The sequence below is a fragment of the Aulonocara sp. 'chitande type north' Nkhata Bay genome, linkage group LG12, assembly GCF_057382095.1.
Source record: "Aulonocara sp. 'chitande type north' Nkhata Bay isolate Kocher_YH1m ecotype deep benthic linkage group LG12, A_spYH_male_GT1.1, whole genome shotgun sequence".
NCBI classification, from domain to species: Eukaryota; Metazoa; Chordata; class Actinopteri; order Cichliformes; family Cichlidae; genus Aulonocara; species Aulonocara sp. 'chitande type north' Nkhata Bay.
The window spans coordinates 19,841,014-19,860,602 of NC_141355.1; the positions used below are offsets into that span (position 1 = coordinate 19,841,014).

A 19,589-nucleotide genomic window follows, 5' to 3' on the forward strand; every position below is an offset into this window, starting at 1 on the left:
ACTTGCTTGTGGTGACAGATTTTTCCATACCAGATGACACTGATATTGGCTTCTGAGTACTGAAGACAGATGAGGATGAAGTAAAAGCACCTTTTGAAGTATCACTTGAAAGCAGTGTTGTTGTTATGATGCTTGAGACTTCAGCGAAAACAGTAGTGCTGTCTCCAGAAAAATCTGTATCTGTGGCACTCGGCAAGGATGTAGTTTCTGACTTCATTGTTGACGGACTGACAGAAGCAAACGAGTCCATTACGGTAGGTTGACTGCTTTCACTTTCAACCTCAACATCTGGAACACTGGTAAGGGATGGTACTTTAGTCTCATCTGTATCAACATGTTGTGTTACTGCAAGTGATAGTGGTATTGACTCCACAGTGCTGGATACAGATGGAGATACGTCACTGAAAACAGAGCTTGCATTCAATATATCTGTGGTGTCATCACTTGAACGTTCTACATCCATTGGAGTTGTGTCCGAATAGGTCATTGTCTTATCAGTCAAAGGAGAAACAGAAGTCTTTTCTGTCTGATCTGAGAGAGCACTGGAGTAAACGTCAGCTGGAGTTGCTGTTGACTTCTCCGTGGTGAACAATGAGGAAGCTGTGGGAAGTGCAGTGAGATTTCTGATCATTTCAGGCGTCTGATCTCCTGAGCCCTCTTCTGTTGATGTCAAAAAAGAACTTTCCTCTGGTGTTAATGAATATTCATCGAACTTGCTTGTGGTGACAGATTTTTCCGTACCAGATGACACTGATATTGGCTTCTGAGTACTGAAGACAGATGAGGATGAAGTAAAAGCACCTTTTGAAGTATCACTTGAAAGCAGTGTTGTTGTTATGATGCTTGAGACTTCAGCGAAAACAGTAGTGCTGTCTCCAGAAAAATCTGTATCTGTGGCACTCGGGAAGGATGTAGTTTCTGACTTCATTGTTGACGGACTGACAGAAGCAAACGAGTCCATTACGGTAGTTTGACTGCTTTCACTTTCAACCTCAACATCTGGAACACTGGTAAGGGATGGTACTTTAGTCTGATCTGTATCAACATGTTGTGTTACTGCAAGTGATAGTGGTATTGACTCCACAGTGCTGGATACAGATGGAGATACGTCACTGAAAACAGAGCTTGCATTCAATATATCTGTGGTGTCATCACTTGAACGTTCTACATCCATTGGAGTTGTGTCCGAATAGGTCATTGTCTTATCAGTCAAAGGAGAAACAGAAGTCTTTTCTGTCTGATCTGAGAGAGCACTGGAGTAAACGTCAGCTGGAGTTGCTGTTGACTGCTCCGTGGTGAACTTTGCGGAAGCTGTGGGAAGTGCAGTGAGATTTATGATCATTTCAGGCGTCTGATCTCCTGAGTCCTCTTCTGTTGATGTCAAAAAAGAACTTTCCTCTGGTGTTAATGAATATTCATCGAACTTGCTTGTGGTGACAGATTTTTCCGTACCAGATGACACTGATATTGGCTTCTGAGTACTGAAGACAGATGAGGATGAAGTAAAAGCACCTTTTGAAGTATCACTTGAAAGCAGTGTTGTTGTTATGATGCTTGAGACTTCAGGGAAAACAGTAGTGCTGTCTCCAGAAAAATCTGTATCTGTGGCACTCAGGAAGGATGTAGTTTCTGACTTCATTGTTGACGGACTGAATATTTCAGTAGAATCAGTCGTTGCAATGGATCCATAAGACTGAGTAGTGGTTGGCTCATTTTTTTTCTTCTCTTCATGCGGAGTGGCAGGTGTGGAAGTTTGTTCTAACACACTAGTGCCAGGACTAGGTGTTTGATGAGTGCATCCTGATTGTACTATATTTGAAGTTACTTTACTTTCCATTTGGGCTTTAGCTTCTGTATGTGTAAAGGTTAAACATGAAGATAATGCTAAGGTAGAGATATGTGGATGTGGGCTGGTTGTAAACATATTTACAGTTTGGACTACTGAACCCTCCTCCTGCGTTATAGATACCGCATCAGTTCCAACTCTCTCTGTAGAGGAAGTTAAACGTATTGGGCTGACTCTAATCCCTCCTTGACTTGTGATTTTATCCTCCGGAGTTTCAATCGGTGCTTCAGATTTTGAAGATTCAGTACCTCCTGCAGCTGGTGTGACCTCAGCCTTGGCTATCTGCTTAAGAGAGGGTGCACTACTAAATACTGAAGAAGTTGTTGTGCTTAAGGTAAATCCTTCTGTGGTCTGGATCTCTTTCCTCCCCTCTACATCTTGAGTGGGGCCTCTTGATGATGTTGCTGTTTCCCTATCAGCGTCAGCGGTGGAAGGACTGTACACAGTCTCTAACACAGACTCTGTGCTGTCTTTAACAGCTGGACTGGGAGATGTGCTCTCTGTTTCCGCTATGATTTCATCTTTATCTTTGTCTGTGTAAAATCTGGTTGGAGAAGTAGTTGGAGATTCATCCTCAGTCTTCTGTCTCTGAGTCAGATTTGAGTCACTTTTCCCATGGGCAGGAGTTCTTCCTGTCTCATGTGTCCCTTTTTGTACAGACATAGTGCTGAAAGCAGGGGTTTTCACATTAGCCTTTGATGTTTGGGTTTCTTTAACTGCTTTGGTTCTCTGTGGCTCAGTTGGTGTTACTGCAGGAAGAAGGTCAGTAGTATCTGTGGAAGCCGAGCCAGCCACAGTTATTTGTGGAGTTTCCAGTGGAATCTTGTCTTCTACTGTTGTGGCAATAACAGAGGTTAAGTCTTTGTGTTTTTGGCCTTTTGTGGTCAGATCATCCCCTAATTGAGGAGGCATTGATTCAACGGTTGGCCCTCTGTCAGGCTCAGAGACAACCATATATGGGGTTTCTGTAAAAGCCAGAGGTTCTGTAGGTTCCTGTGTAGATTTAGTGAAGCTACCATCAGAGAAATCAGTCAAAATCTGGGTACCTTTGGCCTCTTTTTCTTCCACGCTTTGAGGCTCCAATGTGATCTCTTGTTTACCATTAATAAAGCTGATACCTGGGGTGATGGTTATGGTAGCTTGTGGGAAACGTTCTGGGTCTCTGCTTTGTATGATTGTCTCACCAACACCTACAGAGGGAGTGGGATGGTCCAGCAAAACTGGTGTGGCAAGAGACTGAGCATTCTGTGATTCTGAAGCCTGGTTAGCTGTAAAGAAAATAAAGGAAAATTAGCACATGAATATTTAGTTTATGCATTAAAAAAAATACCCAAGGAACAATGTTAACATATGAAAAGGCAGCAAAATTACACCATTCCTAACTTCCTATTTCTTCATTCAACATTGCTGTAATTCACATGCTAGCATCACAAAGCTATCGTGTATAGCACAGTGCTGTATAGTACATATGGTACAACTGTTAATCTGAATATGACTGTGTTGTGGAAGTGTTCAAATTATCATGTTCACTCCTTGTATATAACAAAAAAAGGAAATTCCTTGAAGTAATTCAGATCTTAGCTGTCTAAGTCTAACACAGAAGCAGCATTCTGTTTCCACTGCAGCAATGTTATCATCAGCCGCCTACACTAGAATAGAATAGAATAGAATTCAACTTTATTGTCATTGCACATGCACAGGTACAGGGCAACGAAATGCAGTTTGCATCCATCCAGAAGTGCTTTAGTGATATAGATATATTACAATATATATTAGCAATAATATAGATATGTGAGTATATTACACTATGTTGCCAAATGGGTTTATTTATTCCTATAAATAAACAAGATTTGTCTGGCTGGAAGTAGTCCACATACTGTTTAAAAGGTAGTGGCTTTAGACTGCTGCAAAAAATATGTTCATCCAAAGCGCTTTACTTAGGAAACAGTGAACAAAAAAATGAACTTTACTGAAAATGGACCTGATAACTGAGGCACAGCATGGCCTGTCCTCTCTGGAAATCATCTGTTTAGCCTCATTACAAGAGTGAACATTTCCACTTTTACTTTGCAAGCAAAGAAAAGAAAGGAAAAGCCCGTTGATACTAAGCCATAGAATTATGAATTTAACAAAGATGATAACATATACAGTGCTGGCTGTAGAAAGAAAAGCTGTGATTAATCTTAAAATTAACAGTGTTGCTATGCTCCTTACCCATGTTTGCATCTGTTCATAAACAAATTGAATAACCTCTACCTCCTTCTCTCTCTCTGTTTCTGCCACTTGTTCTCTCTCTCTCTCTCTCTCTCTCTCTCTCTCTCTCTCTCTCTCTCACTCTCTCTCTCTCTCTCTCTCTCTCACTCCTTTCCCACAAATGACGATTAACAAAAATTACTGGTTGCAACAATAACACCTGCAGTAGCTCAGCTTTGCAAAAAGACACCTGTTAGAAATCCAGGTAAGGCCTGGGAACTAGGCAATATTCCCACTTGTCGGATCCACACACATTCAGAAACTATCCGTCTCTCACACACAACAACACACACACAGTCCTTCTCTGGTCTTCATCACCTGTCAGCATTATGTAGCTGTCCAACTTTCAAAGAAGCACAAGTTCAGCTTGCATTCAAGATTAGTTACAAATTAGGTAAATACTTCAATGAACTGGACAAACTGGGATTTACCTAAAAACTCTCCTATTTTGTTCTTGTTCTACTCCCAACCAGTATTTAAAGATTTGGGTTGAGGGAAATTAGAGTTAAATGTGTAACAACTGCTGGAATTGTTTTTTAAAAGCAATCATTTTTTAACAATCACATTTTTTAGTTTAAACATTTTGAAGTCGTTTTACATATTGAGTTTTAATAACTCATAATGGGCATGAATGTCATGATAATTGATTTTCTTTTCTTTTCTTTTTTGTCTTTAATGACTTTTAAAAACAAGAATTGGGTGCACAAGTTTTAATTTAGTTTGGATTTTCTCTATTCCACACAGTATCAAAAGTGTACACACAGGCTCAAATATATACTCTCACTTAAATACCTATGGCCATTTAACTTGTCTTTAGCTGACTTCTCTTTAACTGACTAGGGCTGTTAGTTTATCTGCCAGCACAAAAAAGATTTTTGATGGCACTCACTGGATTGACCACTAATCAGAACAATGACAATGGGAAGGTTCAAGGAATTCATTCAAGTTCTAAACTGTAGATTAGCACAAGTTGGGAAGATCTCTTGGAGCTATTTATAAGCAACTGCAGATTTAAAGACCATCAGTTATTCGTATGTGTCACTTTACCAGGTCTGGAAGAAGAACCAAACTGTCGCCCTCAGATGAGAGGAAATTGGATGTTCAGGAACAACCTAGGAGCCACAGAGGCTTAATCCTGTCATGAAACTCCTGGAAGAGCAGTGTCACAGTCCACAGTGAAGTAATTTTTACATCACCATTGACTGAGATGGTGCCGACCAAGAAAGAAGCTTATGCTTCTAAATTGACATCCTTAACCTCAACAGAAATTTGCAGCTGTCTACATGAACAAGCTTTTCCAGAGAAAGTCTTTGTCTTGTCTGACCATAAAACCTAACAGCAATTACAAGAGTTATGTTTGGAGGAATAAAGGTGAGGCTTTAGCACAGAACACTGTACAAGCTGCTAAGTATGGTGGTGGTGATAGCATCATGCTCTGGAACTGTTTTGCTTCCAGTGGTACTGGTTGATTGCACAAAGTTAATGAAATTATCAAGGAGGTCTACCTCCAAATTTTTCAACTTCATCTCAAATCAACAGCTAGACAGTTGAAACTTTTGGGTTTTCCAAGCGGACAATCCCAAACACACATCAAAACTGGTTTTGGAATGTATAAAGCAAGCTAACATTAAGCTTCTGGAATGGCCTTCCCAAAGCGCAAACCTCAACCCTATTGAAAATTTGCAGATGACACTTAAAAGCCACTTAAAGGCCATTTAAACCAACAACTTTAAATTAACTCTACCAATGCTGCCAAGAGGACAGTTCAAACATCAAGCCAGAATTATGCCAAAATACCAAAAGTGTCTAGTCAAGGTGCAACTTTCTAGGAGGCTTTAAACCAAACACTAGTGGGGAAGTATGCATAGGTTTGAAACAGTATGCATCAGAAAAATCTAAAGTAAATTCAAATTCATTGTTCAATGATTGTATGCTGTGCAATCATTCAACCCTAACAAAAGAACGGGTCAAAGAAATCATTAAAAGCCCCCAACTTCAGTGCAATCCATATCCATGAATAACTTATGTAGACTACAACTAGGTCAAGATGAGACGCAGGACAAAAGGTTACAGCAGAAAATACTGCATGGAAACTTGGTGGACAGGTAGAGCATGAGCGAGTGTGGGACTGGCCTTAATGGAGATTACGATCCTTGTCTGCTTCTAGTTTTGTATATGCATGATAAGGGAGTGCTGTCAACAAAGCTAGCACAGCAATGTTGAAACACAGCAACTCACACCCAGCCCTTATTAATTTGTTTCAAATAAGTCTTAGAATTTTGTAAGGTTACCTGGTGGAAGTGGACAGGCAAGTGATATTAGCTGTTAGCACTAGCTAACAAATGCTAACAACTAACATGTGAGCTCAGTGGTGCAAATAACAATATGACAGGGATTTCCAGTGAATTTAATTACCTGAATTTAACAATTACCATACAATGCCAGGTCTCCATAGCACTATATCTATATCAAAGTGAAGTGTAGATAACTTAACCTGCACCACCTTGTGGTACTGAGGCATATTCATATTCATAGACTCTAGGTATTAGAGTTTCCACTATTTTCTGATTGTCTCTTAGTGTTATAAGTTTGATAGCTCTCACCAATGGAGATGTTGTCAAAGCTAAGTATTTCTGTGCACAACACAGTTATACAGGAGTGTAATTCCAACAAGGTAAAATAGGTGAGGGTTGTTAGAGTTTACTGCATAAATGTATGTGAGAGGGTTAAAAGTACAAACCTTGCACAAAATAGCATTAATAAGTATAATTAAAGTGCAATCCTCTTATCAAGGACTTTACAAAAATGCAATTAAGCCCACTTCTAAAAATGTTAAGTACTCTTATAAAGATTTGTTTAGCAAGCTTTCGTGGACTGGATGTTAAATAGATGTTTAATTACTGTAAGAATGTACTGTTGGTGGTTTTGTGACATCTGTGGTTGCCACGCCTCAGAGTACCAATATTTCAACAAGTCATAATATGCCATATAAACACTAAGCACTAAACAATGAATTTAATTGTCAGCAATTAATCAGAAACACATGTGCACAGTTCACAATAACTCTGACAGATTTTGAGGTGCTCTAAATAACAATTCATTGATATTATTGTGCACTTTGTTACCATGCATCCAGACGGCACACTCTTCCCAGTGCCACAATATTTTCCAAAAGCTTTTCCCACACAAACTGGGAGGGCAGAAAAGAGAGTGTCTCAGCTGAGCTACATCACATGATGTAGCAGTAAAAGTAGCTATAATCACCCACTTTGGTCAGGCAGCCTCCAGCTGTCCTGACAGAGAATGGAGACTGTGAGTTAGAAATGACATCATCTTTTGAGGTGGTGTCCAGTCTGCACTGAAGAAAGGCATCTGTGGTTACTCAGGTAGACTGCCAACACACCTCTGCTATTGCCAGGCTGGCTGTCAGCAAGCTGGTACGTGCACACACGAGGAGAGAAATACTGCAGCTGCATAGTTATTTGCAGTACAAATACAGAAGTACAGACAGAGTTTGTATTTCTTTCACAGAGAGGGCTCTCTTACACAAGCAATGTCATGTGCATTCTTGGCATCTAAACCAACAACACTGGATATACACAGTGCTTATGGCCACATTAGCACTTTCATTGTGTATAATTTGGAAAGCAGATCATTGCTCTCTCAGGTGGGCTTAGAACCTACCACAAAGTTATTCTCAGTTTCTGCAAAATGACCAGTTCATTCACTTGTATGCTTTCCAATTTAGCAGATCCCTACCCTTCAACACAGACTGCTCTCCAGGGACAAGAAATGAGTCACCATAACAATATTTGAAGCTCAGATGCAAAATTCATGGAGCAAAAAACGGTGCAGCTGCTGTTTGCATGTGAGATCATCCAATGTTGGCCAAATGAAGCCAGTATAGAGGAACACAGAAGTGCCACTGATGATTGCTTAATGAGTTCCCTGGCTGTAACTGACTCATACAACCAAATCACTGCTTGCTAAAAGATTTCACAACTAAGTGTAAGGATCAGATTTAAAGACTTCTTCATAAAGCTTTCATGTCTGCTTTGTGGCTTCTGATGTCACCTGTGGTGAACAGCTCACAGCTCCTTACTATCATTCAGTCTGACTTTTGGAGCTTTATTAAAATAATAGACCATCATTTATCTTTAGAAATTTAGTTCTCTTGTGCTCGTGGTTGGGAAGTTATGCAAACAAGACCACCACTGAAAGCAACATTTAGTGATTTTCACGTTTTACTGTGACAAAATATATTTAAATTATTCCAACAATTTAAAACATAGTTTCAGTCTCAAACATTTGAATTATGCACAAAACCAGGTTATTTTATCTCACTATTAAATATAAACAGCTATAACAATAGAATTTACTGTTTTGGGAAATAATCCCATCAAAAACTGCAGTGAATCATTTATGATCAGCTTGTCCAAAGGCTTGGGCTTTAACTCACAGATGGCGCTAGTCACACTCTCTAAATGTCTCTCTTTGCTTCATATTATTATTATCTTTCTCTTCTCACTGTATCTGGTTCCCTCAGGCAAAGCATGCCATTCAGCAGCAGTCACTGATAACACATAAACATGTGGTAGGGGTATCCCTCTTACTAAATGACTGAAGACTTACAACCAGTAATTTGAAACACCACAGAACCATGAGTACTCCCTCACTGTAACTAATTATGTTTGAGTCTATGCAAAGACCGTAGTTATATATTATCAAAATTCAGAGATCAAGTCCATTGAACCATAACTTAACCACTACTGTTAACGACCTTAATGGCTCGTACAAATAAGGACAGTAGATTTTAAGCCACCCATTCACCTGATGTAAACAAAATGCTAAAGAAGAAACCCTTTACAGTTGGCTTTGCTATATTCACATATCCGTTTTCTGCATTCTCTCCATAATTTTGTCTTTACAGACCCAAGAGGAACAACCAATTTGCAGCTACTCTACATCAGCAACATTACAATAAATGGGCCTAAAACACAGCAATGTGAACAAAGTGCAAAACTACACTTGTAACATCAGCCTTTCTTTTCATTTGTCACTCCTTTAATCTCACAACAAAACAGAGAAAAAAAACTGCACTGAACAGAAAAATTTCACAAGAAAGCTGAAATATTATGGTATTGTTGGAGCGTCTTACCTGATGCAGTCTGAATCTGCGTAGTGGTGGTCTGGTTATCTGTGATCACTGCAGCTGGATGGGCTGTTGTACTGGCCACCGTTGAAGTCGTTGGAGCAGATATAAAGAACTCTGTACCAAACTCTGCTGCTGTTTCGTCCTCCATCAAGGTGCTACCAATTCGCTCTGTCACCTGAGTGGAAGACTCATCAAAGACATGGACAGCTGCTGAAGATTTCACTTCCTCAGTTAACATTACACTGTCGATCAGGATGATTGTGCCTGGTGAAACTTCAGGTGTTGGTGGTGTCTCAACACTGCTGGCAGTATTTGGTGTCACTGTGGTGGTTACCTTCACCTCACTGACACGATGGGTGTTATTTAAAGGTGGAATGGCTGTGATTGTATCATCAATTCTATTGGTGTCTGAAGGGCTGGCTGAGCCATCTGGTTGGGATGCCCTAGTAGGTGGCTGACCCTCTAAACCTATTATAGGATAAATGTCATCGTAGCTCAAATTATCGTCTGTTGCTATATCACTGATTGAAGGTGATGGTGTTAATTGTGAGGAGCTAAGCATTTCCTCATGGCTAACTTCAGATGATTTGGTCGGAGTGTCAGTGAGATCAGAGATCGATGTGATGTTCCTAGGATCTATGACAGTTTCCTCTGTCTCCCCTTCAGCAAACATGAGCTCGTTGCGGAGAGAAGCATCTGGTATAGGGACGTCAGGCTGAATCGTGCTGACCTGAATTACTGATTGATCATCTGACTCATCATCAGACACTGTGGCATCAGTGCTTTCCACCGTGATCTTAGTTTCTGTGGCTGTGCCACCATGGGCAGCAGCAGTTTCCACAAAGGTTACATTTTGATCATCAGTGCGAGAATCTGGCGCAGCTGTTACATCATCATCGTCCTCATGGTCGTCTTTGATAGTGGGTGCAACTGTTGTGATTAACTCTTCCTCATGGCCTGCTGGGGTGGGGCGAGGTGGAGCCATGCTGGTTGAGAACATAGATGGAGGATCTGTAGAAGAATCTGGAGAAACGTCTGCCTCTGATGTTTTTTCAGATGTCGTAGTTGTCAGAATGGTGCTACTCTCCAGTAAAGGGATGGAGGTACTAGGACTGATGATGTTGGTGGTCATTTCTACCACAGATACATCCACAAAGGAAGTCTGGCTGAATACCATTCTCCTTCCTATACAACATACATAAGCACATGATCACAAAGTCAGAATGAATTTACGTATCAAACAGAGCTTTTGGTTGGCTAAAGTGACATTTCTATCACATTACTGATCTGGATAGCCAAGATTCATTGTTTCATTGTCAGCATTTCACAAACACCATATTGATGTACATTAAGAAGCCAAGATTACAAACAGTAATGTGATTCAGCAGGTCAATTTTAAGTCACCCTTAATAAGTTTGCGAGATAAGTCTAATGAGTCTGTTGCAGTCAATTCGCGATAGCAGCAAAAATAAGTGGCCACCCAATATTTAAATACCAAGTTTCCTAGAAACTTCCCTGTCAAAGGCTTCCTCTCTCATATCTAGCTTTAACAGTTATTCATTAAACTTCTTCAAATAAATTGTTGAAACCACAGTAACAAAGTTTTACTGTGCATTATAGGGCATGGAATCAGTGAGATTACCTCAATTTTATTTGAACAGCCAAGTGCACTTTAAATGTTTCTATGAGCGTGCTCTGTGGGAAAGGGCAACCATGTGTTTAACAGATGAATTAAACACCATATAAATCATAAGTAATCTAGTGTTGTGGTTTGGTCAAGAGCTACCCTGGCTTTTTTATTCGTGTATTCAACCCACCCGATTATCTGAAGAGCAGCCCTTGACTTGATCACTTGATTACAGTGATGGTGTTTAAAGTTTACTATTACAATTATTAAGACGTTCTTTTAACACTGGTTCTCCCCTGTCTTCCCAAGATCACTTTCATCAAAAGTTATCTCATTTACTCATAAACACCAGTGAAGCCGTTTTAGAAAGCTTTCCTCTGGGGCGCAGGCAGAATCTGTAAAGGCAGCTGTTGACCATTACGTAGCAGACCCCTTTCCTCATGAAACTATCTCTGATGTAAGGTGTGACATATGTTTTTCCCTTACAGGAAAAACTGTGCTTGCTCTCAGTGCATTATGTCACCAACGAGTTTGAGCTGTTCCCTTTATTCAGACCTTTGTTTTCTTTAGGCCACTCCAAAAATCAATCAGAGACTAATTTTCCAATTTTCCCACTGCACTACCTCTTCTCTCTTCGTCTTTTTGTCTAATCTAAGTAGAGTCGATTTACACAATATTCCTTTTATTAAGATATGATCAGGCGTGGGAATTCAGGAAATGATGGAGTGAATCCTGCCAAATGAGAGTACTTGAAAAGCACTTACGCTGGGAGTGTAAATACAACACGAGTGAGAGGGCTGACATGAAATACACAGAGCAGAAGCTGAAGGTGGCCCATTTGCGTGAACTCTGCAGGGACTTATCACCACGAGAGTTAGCATGGCCCAGGGGCAGTAAATGGCCAGGCAGTGGGCGGCTTATCTGTCCAACTTCTCATTTGTAAAGATGGAAAGGCCAGGTCAGAGGTCAGCAAGGATGACTGAATTTAGAAGTCCAGCAGTAGCTTTGTCCATTATCCAAACGTCTGCTCTGATAAGTACAAGTGAGAATGACAGACAGCAAACTGACAGAGGAAATGAGAGGTGAAAGATGGAAAGGTGGTAGATAGCGAGGCTAAAAAGGCTGACAGATGTGGCATTAGTTGCTTTTGGTGTTTCTCTAAATGGCAACTATCACCTGTCATTTTCTGTTGTTTTAAGAAAACCGATTAGTTAAGAACACTCACATTTTAAGGGATTAAATCTAATTCTGCCTACTTCCAGTCAACCATGAAACGTCACTATTTATAAAGATCTACAGCTATAATTCCTTTCCCTCTCATGGTCAGTAATTATCACAGTGTGCAGCAAGAGTTGGCGAAAAAAAAAATTTTTTTAAAAATCCTCATGATCTTATTTAGTGTTTAGGTTGATTCTTTGTTATAATGTGCAATTAATTTGACTTTATATATTACCAAGATTGATATCTTTAAATATTCAAAATTGCACTCAAGTGCATTAACTTGTTTTTGTTTGATTCACAATAACATTGAGGTTGTACGAGGGTAAAGCTTAAGAAACCTTGATTAGCCCAGCTGGAAGCAATAAAGAGTCAAACAGATATAAACTGTTCTCATTCTCTTAAGCAAACTTTTGGTCATTATTCCTCAATCAAGAAAAAAAAGTCAGTCTTTTGCTTTCAAAGAAAACAGAGTTTACCACTATGAATTCACTTTTCTCTTGGCTCGCTTTTTTGCCTCAGAAATGGGCGGGAGACAAACTTTGAGACAGTGAGGTCAACGGGATGCTGTAGTCTGGCACATGACATGCCGTGCTCAGAAGAAAATCCTCCCTCAGCGTTGCTCATGTTGCTGTTACTGAAACTATGCAATCGCAAGGCGTGAAACAGACGCAAACTAAGAGGGAGGAAAGAGAGGCTTTCAGATATGTTAAAAAGGTCAATGTGATTCAGATATGGAAAAGTGTAATGTGGTGCAAAGACACAGAAAATCAAAGGGTGGAGAAGCAGGAGTGAATGTAGGAGATGAGATCATAGCTCCTTACAGTCAAGCATGGTTTTGTTAGGGAGTGGTCTGTGTCTTTGGTCACTTTCTGTCTCTTCTAACATATACGTCGCATATGTAGGTAACACTTTGTTCCATTACAAACTCCAAATGCAATAAGGAGTAACAACAGGAATCTTGGAGTGAGTTTTTACCTTTAAAGCAGTAAGCCCCAAACTTTCTAGTTGGTTCTGGGAAGCCAGTCTGATTTCTGTAGCGATACATGGTCCTCACGCCGAGTTGGCCTCCGCCACACTTAGTTCTGGGGACTGCGACAGGATGCCGTACGCTGCCATCGGAGAGCCAGCCGTAGTCACATCTGTCCAGCCCCTGTCTCCAAGCAGCATGCAGCTGTCCGGGACTTGCCAGGACAGCTTTCCTCTTTTTACACTCTTCACTGGCTTCTTCAAAAGTCATCTTATGGGTCACGGGAGCATAAAAGACTTGACCTGATAAAAAATAATGAGAAACAGTGGCAAATGTAGATGCACATAGGCGAAATAGCAACAAATCATCTGTGGTCACAGCAACACAAAAAGAGGGTTTATTACCTAGTAGATCAGAAGTAATTTCTCCTTTAAAATGTATTTATTATTTTTAGATTGAAAACATACTGAAATAGCCTATACTTTAGATTTTTACTCCATTCTGACCTTTCAGAAAAGACCAACACAGCTGACATCAGTCACAGCTGTGCAGGGCAGAGACCCAAAACATCTCCCACCAATCATATTTAGGACAACAGTAGTTCTTTCATTATATTATTCTGAGGTGGGATAGCAATGCTGAAAATGTGCCTGGCCTGTCCATAAATATGTTTGTATTGCAGGACATTAGGTTTCCCCAAAGTGGGTAGAGCAAACACCTGCTGTTTCCTTCCTTCATGTTCATGTCAGAATCTCTGCAGAATGACCAGTGTGAACGTTTGTCTGTGCTCACAGGATTATATAAATGAAAAGGGTACTAAAAGCCAAGATCTTAACTAAAACCAAACAACATTAAGAGACGATGGCAGACTGCCTATATGTTTTCAGTTAGTTTTGGGCGTAACGTTTCAAATATCCCTTGATGGTTTCATCCCATTGATTTACCATGGCATTGAGATTAGGAGATGTCGTTCACACAGGAATGTTTTCCCTTTTAAAAACAGATAACATACGTTATATCCTCAAAAAACCTATTTGATTTCAGTATTTTACACGGTGGTTTTACTGGACCCTTCCTGCTCTTTAGATATCATATTGATGACTGCTATAAGCATAAATGGAGTTCACATTTTGTTTAGCTATATTATAAGATCCCTGGAATTACATAACTATAGAAAAAAAGCAGTCAGTGTCTTGCAGCTCACTCATTAATTTTCATGGTTAATTTATGGCCAAGTTATTACACTTAACAACCTCGAACACATCAAACCACATCCACCAAGCATGTCTGTTCCTAGATCATAAATGGTCAGAAAACTGAGACAATATTACAATATAATGGAAATGAATATTCAGGTTGTTGTGGGGTGCCAAAACTTTCCTTGTTCAGTTCCAGAGGAAGACCGCTGTAACATGTCAGTCATCTCTATCGATTTTGTCCTTTCATTTCTCGTCCATCTCTATTCTCTAATGCACACAATAATGATGAGGGGTGTGTATATGCATATGTGTATATGTCCTCAGCGGATGGGTTCACGTTTATGACTCGAAGACTGTGACAAATATATTTGAACATATATTGTGTTGACTAAGATGACTGTGCAGTACAAATCCTAAGGTAGCTGATAAAGCACTTTAGTAAATAACAGGAATAACAGGATGGACAGAGAAAAAAGACAAACTAAGACTTCCCATAAACTGGGCCAAAGACCTTTAATAACCCCATTATCACATTTTTGTTGGTGTCTCATTCAAAAACCACTGTAGAAAATATGTTTCAAGTCCCACTTATAAGGAAACTGGAAAAAGGTCACCCACATTCACCAGCTTTTATATTTAAACAAGAACAAAAGTGTGTTTCCAAACTGTAAAAATTAAATGTACTTAAGCACGGATGATGATTTGAAGGCTTCTTAAGTTCAGACTAAACATGGGTCAGTGCTACGGAAGGACAATCCACTACTTACCATCCAGTTTGCCTACATAACAGTACACATCGTAGGTCTCTGTAGGTTTTCTGGTTCCATACGACCTGACACCAGGTTTATTAGGAAGGTTGCCATGACAGCCCTCTCTTGGCCTTGTAATTGGGTATCTGTATAAAAAAAGAGAAACAAAGAGCCATTTTAAAGTCTTTGTCTTTCACATCACTCCAGAATTCAGTCGGACATATAGAGCATACGTGATTAAACAGCAGTGTTGTTGTCTCTGGGACAGGCAACTGAAATGCAGCTAACCTCACTGTCTGGTCAGCAATCCAACCGGCATCGCATTGATCAAAGCCGTCCTCATAGGCTGCTTTCAGTTGCTCATAGGTTGCAATGTTTGCTCCAACGTTTTCACAAGTTTGTACAGCTTTCTGGTAGTCCAAAGTGTACCTGCTGATGCTTGATCGGTAGTGAAAGACAACACCTAACGATAAGCAGTGAAAAATGAAAATGAAAATTAAAAACTCAGGCATAGAGTGATCTGGAAGTCATTAGTTTAACTTCAGCGCTTTAAATTATGGCAAACGTCCTATAAAGCACCCTCTATGTGTGATATAACTAGGTCACTCAGCTTCTTCGGAAAGAAGGATCTCTGCAATAAATGGAGGAGCGACACAAAATGCAGTTCACCACAAACAAACGAGAGAACTCCATATGATGCCATGGCCCTGAAATCCCCATATTTGTGGACAGTAAATAGACGCAAAAGATATGATTGATAGTCATAATTAACATTGCAGAGAGTTGGAAAAGAGGTTATGCAGATTGTAAACCAGTGAAAACCAAAACTATCTGAGTGTCCCCCCCCACCCATGTTTTCTACATGAGTTATATCTCCCAGCGTACTTCTCAAATGAGAGCATGTAGAATGCACATGACACTAGGTAAGGATTGATGACCCCACCCTCCACCTCACCACATCCCCTACCAGCATAAGGGCGCTATCATTTTTAGGATGCTGAAGAATACTGCCTCCCACAGACATACTAACGCTTCCTGTGTGCCCGTAAAATGAAATAAAAAATCTATACTGACACGGTGGCACCCAATATTACAGCAATGCACTGTGTTTGAATGGATAATGAACTGATAATCACTGGAACTAAGGCACTGCTGTGGCTGATATGGAAAATTACCAAAAAAAAGGTCATCTGACTCTTTTTCAAGAGAGCGTCACCTCTAAAATAAAAGCTGTGGTTACTCTGCATGACTAACGGTTAGCTGCTGCTATCAATGTAAGCAAAAGGACGCCCATAACTTTCCCATCCTGTTTACATTTCTGTCAGCACTTGTGTGGCATTTCACTATTATTAAGTTTTGCAGCATCCCACCTCTACAATTTTAAAGTTTTTGTCTAATTCCACCATAATAGAGGAAGGATACTGGGAATCTCTTACCGCTGACATCAAGGTTAACAGTATCCTGGGTGTCTTCAATCCCGAACATGACCTCGCAACGATAAGTGCCAGCGTCACTGGCACGCAGCTTCACAATTGTGAGCGAGGCGTCACCGACAACTTCAGGGTGGCTGGGTACTGATACACGGTTCCTGTAGCTTGAGCCTAGCTTGATGATCCCATTTTGTGCCACCAGCACCGTGGACTCTGTTCGTCCCTGTATTTTGCTCCATTTGATCCGCAAGTAATCCTTGTTGTAAACGACTGTTCCACTGGGACTGATGACTGGTGCTGAGGTTGGGATTGTGGAAAAGTAGCAGGGAAGATTTACCTTCCCTGAGAGGGACCCTATGACTGGTTGGATGACTGATAATGCATTTGAGGCTGAAAGGCAAAAGGCCAGAGTTAGATGGAGTGCAAGTTCATTTAATGTTTCTATTTTAATGGCAACCTTCTTTATTGTTTTATTTTATTCAAAATGCACATATCTCCTCTTCAATTTTCACTCTTATCCTAACAGATCGAACCAGACAGTATGAAATGCACAAGTCATTTGCACTGATAGGGTGTGACCACTGCACCAAGCCTTTAAAAAAGCATCCATTATGACTTGACTCTTGGAAAGTTAAACCTCAACTTTAAAATGATGGGTGTGGGAACATATTCAACACAAGGGCAGTGTATGTGCAGCATGTCTGCATCAAGTTATAGATAATCAGGGAAAGAGGGAAAGTCATCATGGTTGTATTATTTCATGAAAGTTTGCTGCTAAGCTCTGTGCATGTTCCTGCTTTTTTTAAAAAAGGATAAACTAAATAAGCAAACCCACAAAAACAGAAGTATGTCAGTGAACAGTATTATGTGTATTCTGCATGTCAGATAAAGTTCTAAATGCAAATGGCAATAAGATGATTACAGTTATTTTGGATGGGGTAGAAAAGCATTCACAGGGAATAATGGGAGGAATGCTCCATGCGGACAGGCCAAGAGGTGTGAGTCTGTGTGCTTCAACAGAGGGTCTTATTAGGATGTGGGATGAAACCAGCTGTTCAGCTTCCAGACTGGAAGCAGAGTCTAATTGAAAGGTGTCCATCCCATACCCAGAGACAGAGACAAAGCTATGTGGACAAGTAGTATGCAGGTCCTAGATTGTAACCCTCAGTTCCTCTTGACCTACCTCTAAGTAGAGTCTTGCAGGTTTCACACAGCAAAGACTGGAAGAAACTTATCAAACATGCTAAACAGTTGCTCTGGAGCTATAAGAAGAGTAGAGGAATACAAAGGGAAAAAAGGGCAGAGGCGGGGAGAAGAATGGAGGGAGGGATGTGGGTGGGGAGTGACTAAAAAAAAGAAAAACAGAGAAAATCCAAAACTTAGGCATGGAGCCAGGGAGCAGGAGAAAGAGGAGTGACTAAAAAACAAGGGAGGAGAACTAACCCATTCAAAGCTTACCTGTTGCAGCTGCAGCTTCACAGAGGCAATATAACCACAGGACATGCTTTATATTCAGTATCATCTGTTGGAAAGAAGAAGAAAAAAGGAAAGGGAGTGCAGCTTAGGAAGCAAGAAATTTAAAGTTTAAATGTTAATTGCATCCACATTTGGCTTATGGAGAAATGCAACTCCTACAGTAGGTTATAACAGACAAGTCTGTTTAAGCACTTTTCTAACATTATGGTCTGTAGAGAAAAAAAATACTCCCCATTTATTAAGCATGTGTATTCGCAAAATATCCACATGAAAAAATAGATGTTCCAACGGGCTAAAGTGTGATTTTAATACGTTTAATACGTTGTGTTTATAATATCTAACATTACCAAGCATGATCTTTTATTCGTCTCTAACTAAGATGTTGAGCTTTGTATGTCTCGGGGGTTCAGATGTAAGACTCCCTGTGGGGTCGGAGTTGTGAGTTTGTGGAGACAGAAGGACAGGAGCACCGAGCCCCTCACCCTCATTTGCACCCCGCTGTATAAACACATGCGGTGGGTCGCAGTGCTAACTGAAAACTAGTATTGTTTGTTTTCAAAGGGAGACAATCTCGCACTAATGGCAACTGGCAGGTTCAAAAGATCATCCTCTAAAATACTGCAGGATGGCAGTCTGCGCCTTTAACTCCCACGAGCTCCACGTCGATTCAATTGAACCATTCTAACGGAAAATAAATGAGACTTTAAAAATATTTTAATACCATATATCGACGGAGGATATATTGCTCTTAGCTTAACGTGAAATAATTTAGTCATATTTACACAAAGACATGCATGACTTGATGTAATTGCTGAAGTTTTTTAAACCCTCTTTCTCTCTCTAAGAAAGCTGAAAAACGAACACAGATCAATACTGAAGCATCACAGGGAAACTAATTGGTTGCAGGCTTTTACAGTTCGAGCGCAGTTCAGGGATGTCCCTTGCTATGAAGCACAATCGTCCGCTTTAAGTACAGTTATTGATTCAAAACCTCACTTTTGGCCTTTTGGCAATAGCAACACTTTATGCGACGGTTCTTCTTCTCAGGAACACCTGTTGCTTCTGGACACTCCACAGAAATTATGACATGGGTGGCATGGTCACTCCAATTTCTAACAACTGACTGCGGAGTAATCTCCAGTCCACAGACTCGTTTTTCTGAATTGTTTGTCTTACTCGTCAAGAAACATCTGCACATCGGTGCAGGTTATCTGAGGACAACATCGTGGCGCGTGTGTTTGTCTTAAACGACTTGTGTTCTTAAAAGTTGCATTCATTTGATTTAATATTTGTTTAATGTTATAGCAAAATACACATTGAAAAAGCAACAAACCAACAATAGGAAATCAGTTATTTTGCAAAGAATTGTCTCAATTCTTCCTTAATTCAAAGATAACTATCCAAACAGAAATAAACTTACCTTTAAATGATTTTTATTCCATAAAATGTACAAAAATAGATTTACGTCCTTATACGGAATTAGTCCCGGTCCGCAACATGCGTGCGTAAAAAAGTGCCTAAATAGGTCTGTTCCACATTGGAAGCAGCACTTATCTTCCCCTTGATGCTCCGCAGTTGTAGTGTCCTGCTCTGGAATGATGGGCACACAGCGACTGAGACCGTGAAATGCTGGCACGGAACAGCTTCAATTTTACCTAAATCACGC

General features: G+C 40.2%; 1 protein-coding gene across 1 annotated transcript in view; it reads right to left on the minus strand.

Moving 5' to 3' along the window:
- Window positions 1-17,984, minus strand: part of vcana (versican a) — a 46,012-nt gene extending 28,028 nt beyond the window's left edge. The window contains exons 1-8 of the mRNA XM_086314082.1: window positions 17,906-17,984; window positions 16,454-16,837; window positions 15,306-15,480; window positions 15,036-15,163; window positions 13,078-13,371; window positions 9,258-10,439; window positions 1,425-3,114; window positions 281-1,112 (exon numbers count right to left, since the gene is read on the minus strand). Coding sequence (XP_086170208.1) covers window positions 281-1,112; window positions 1,425-3,114; window positions 9,258-10,439; window positions 13,078-13,371; window positions 15,036-15,163; window positions 15,306-15,480; window positions 16,454-16,837; window positions 17,906-17,969 — 4,749 coding nt within the window. The 5' untranslated portion in view covers window positions 17,970-17,984. The remainder of the gene's footprint in view (window positions 1-280; window positions 1,113-1,424; window positions 3,115-9,257; window positions 10,440-13,077; window positions 13,372-15,035; window positions 15,164-15,305; window positions 15,481-16,453; window positions 16,838-17,905) is intronic.
- Between the last annotated feature and the right edge of the window lie 1,605 nt (window positions 17,985-19,589).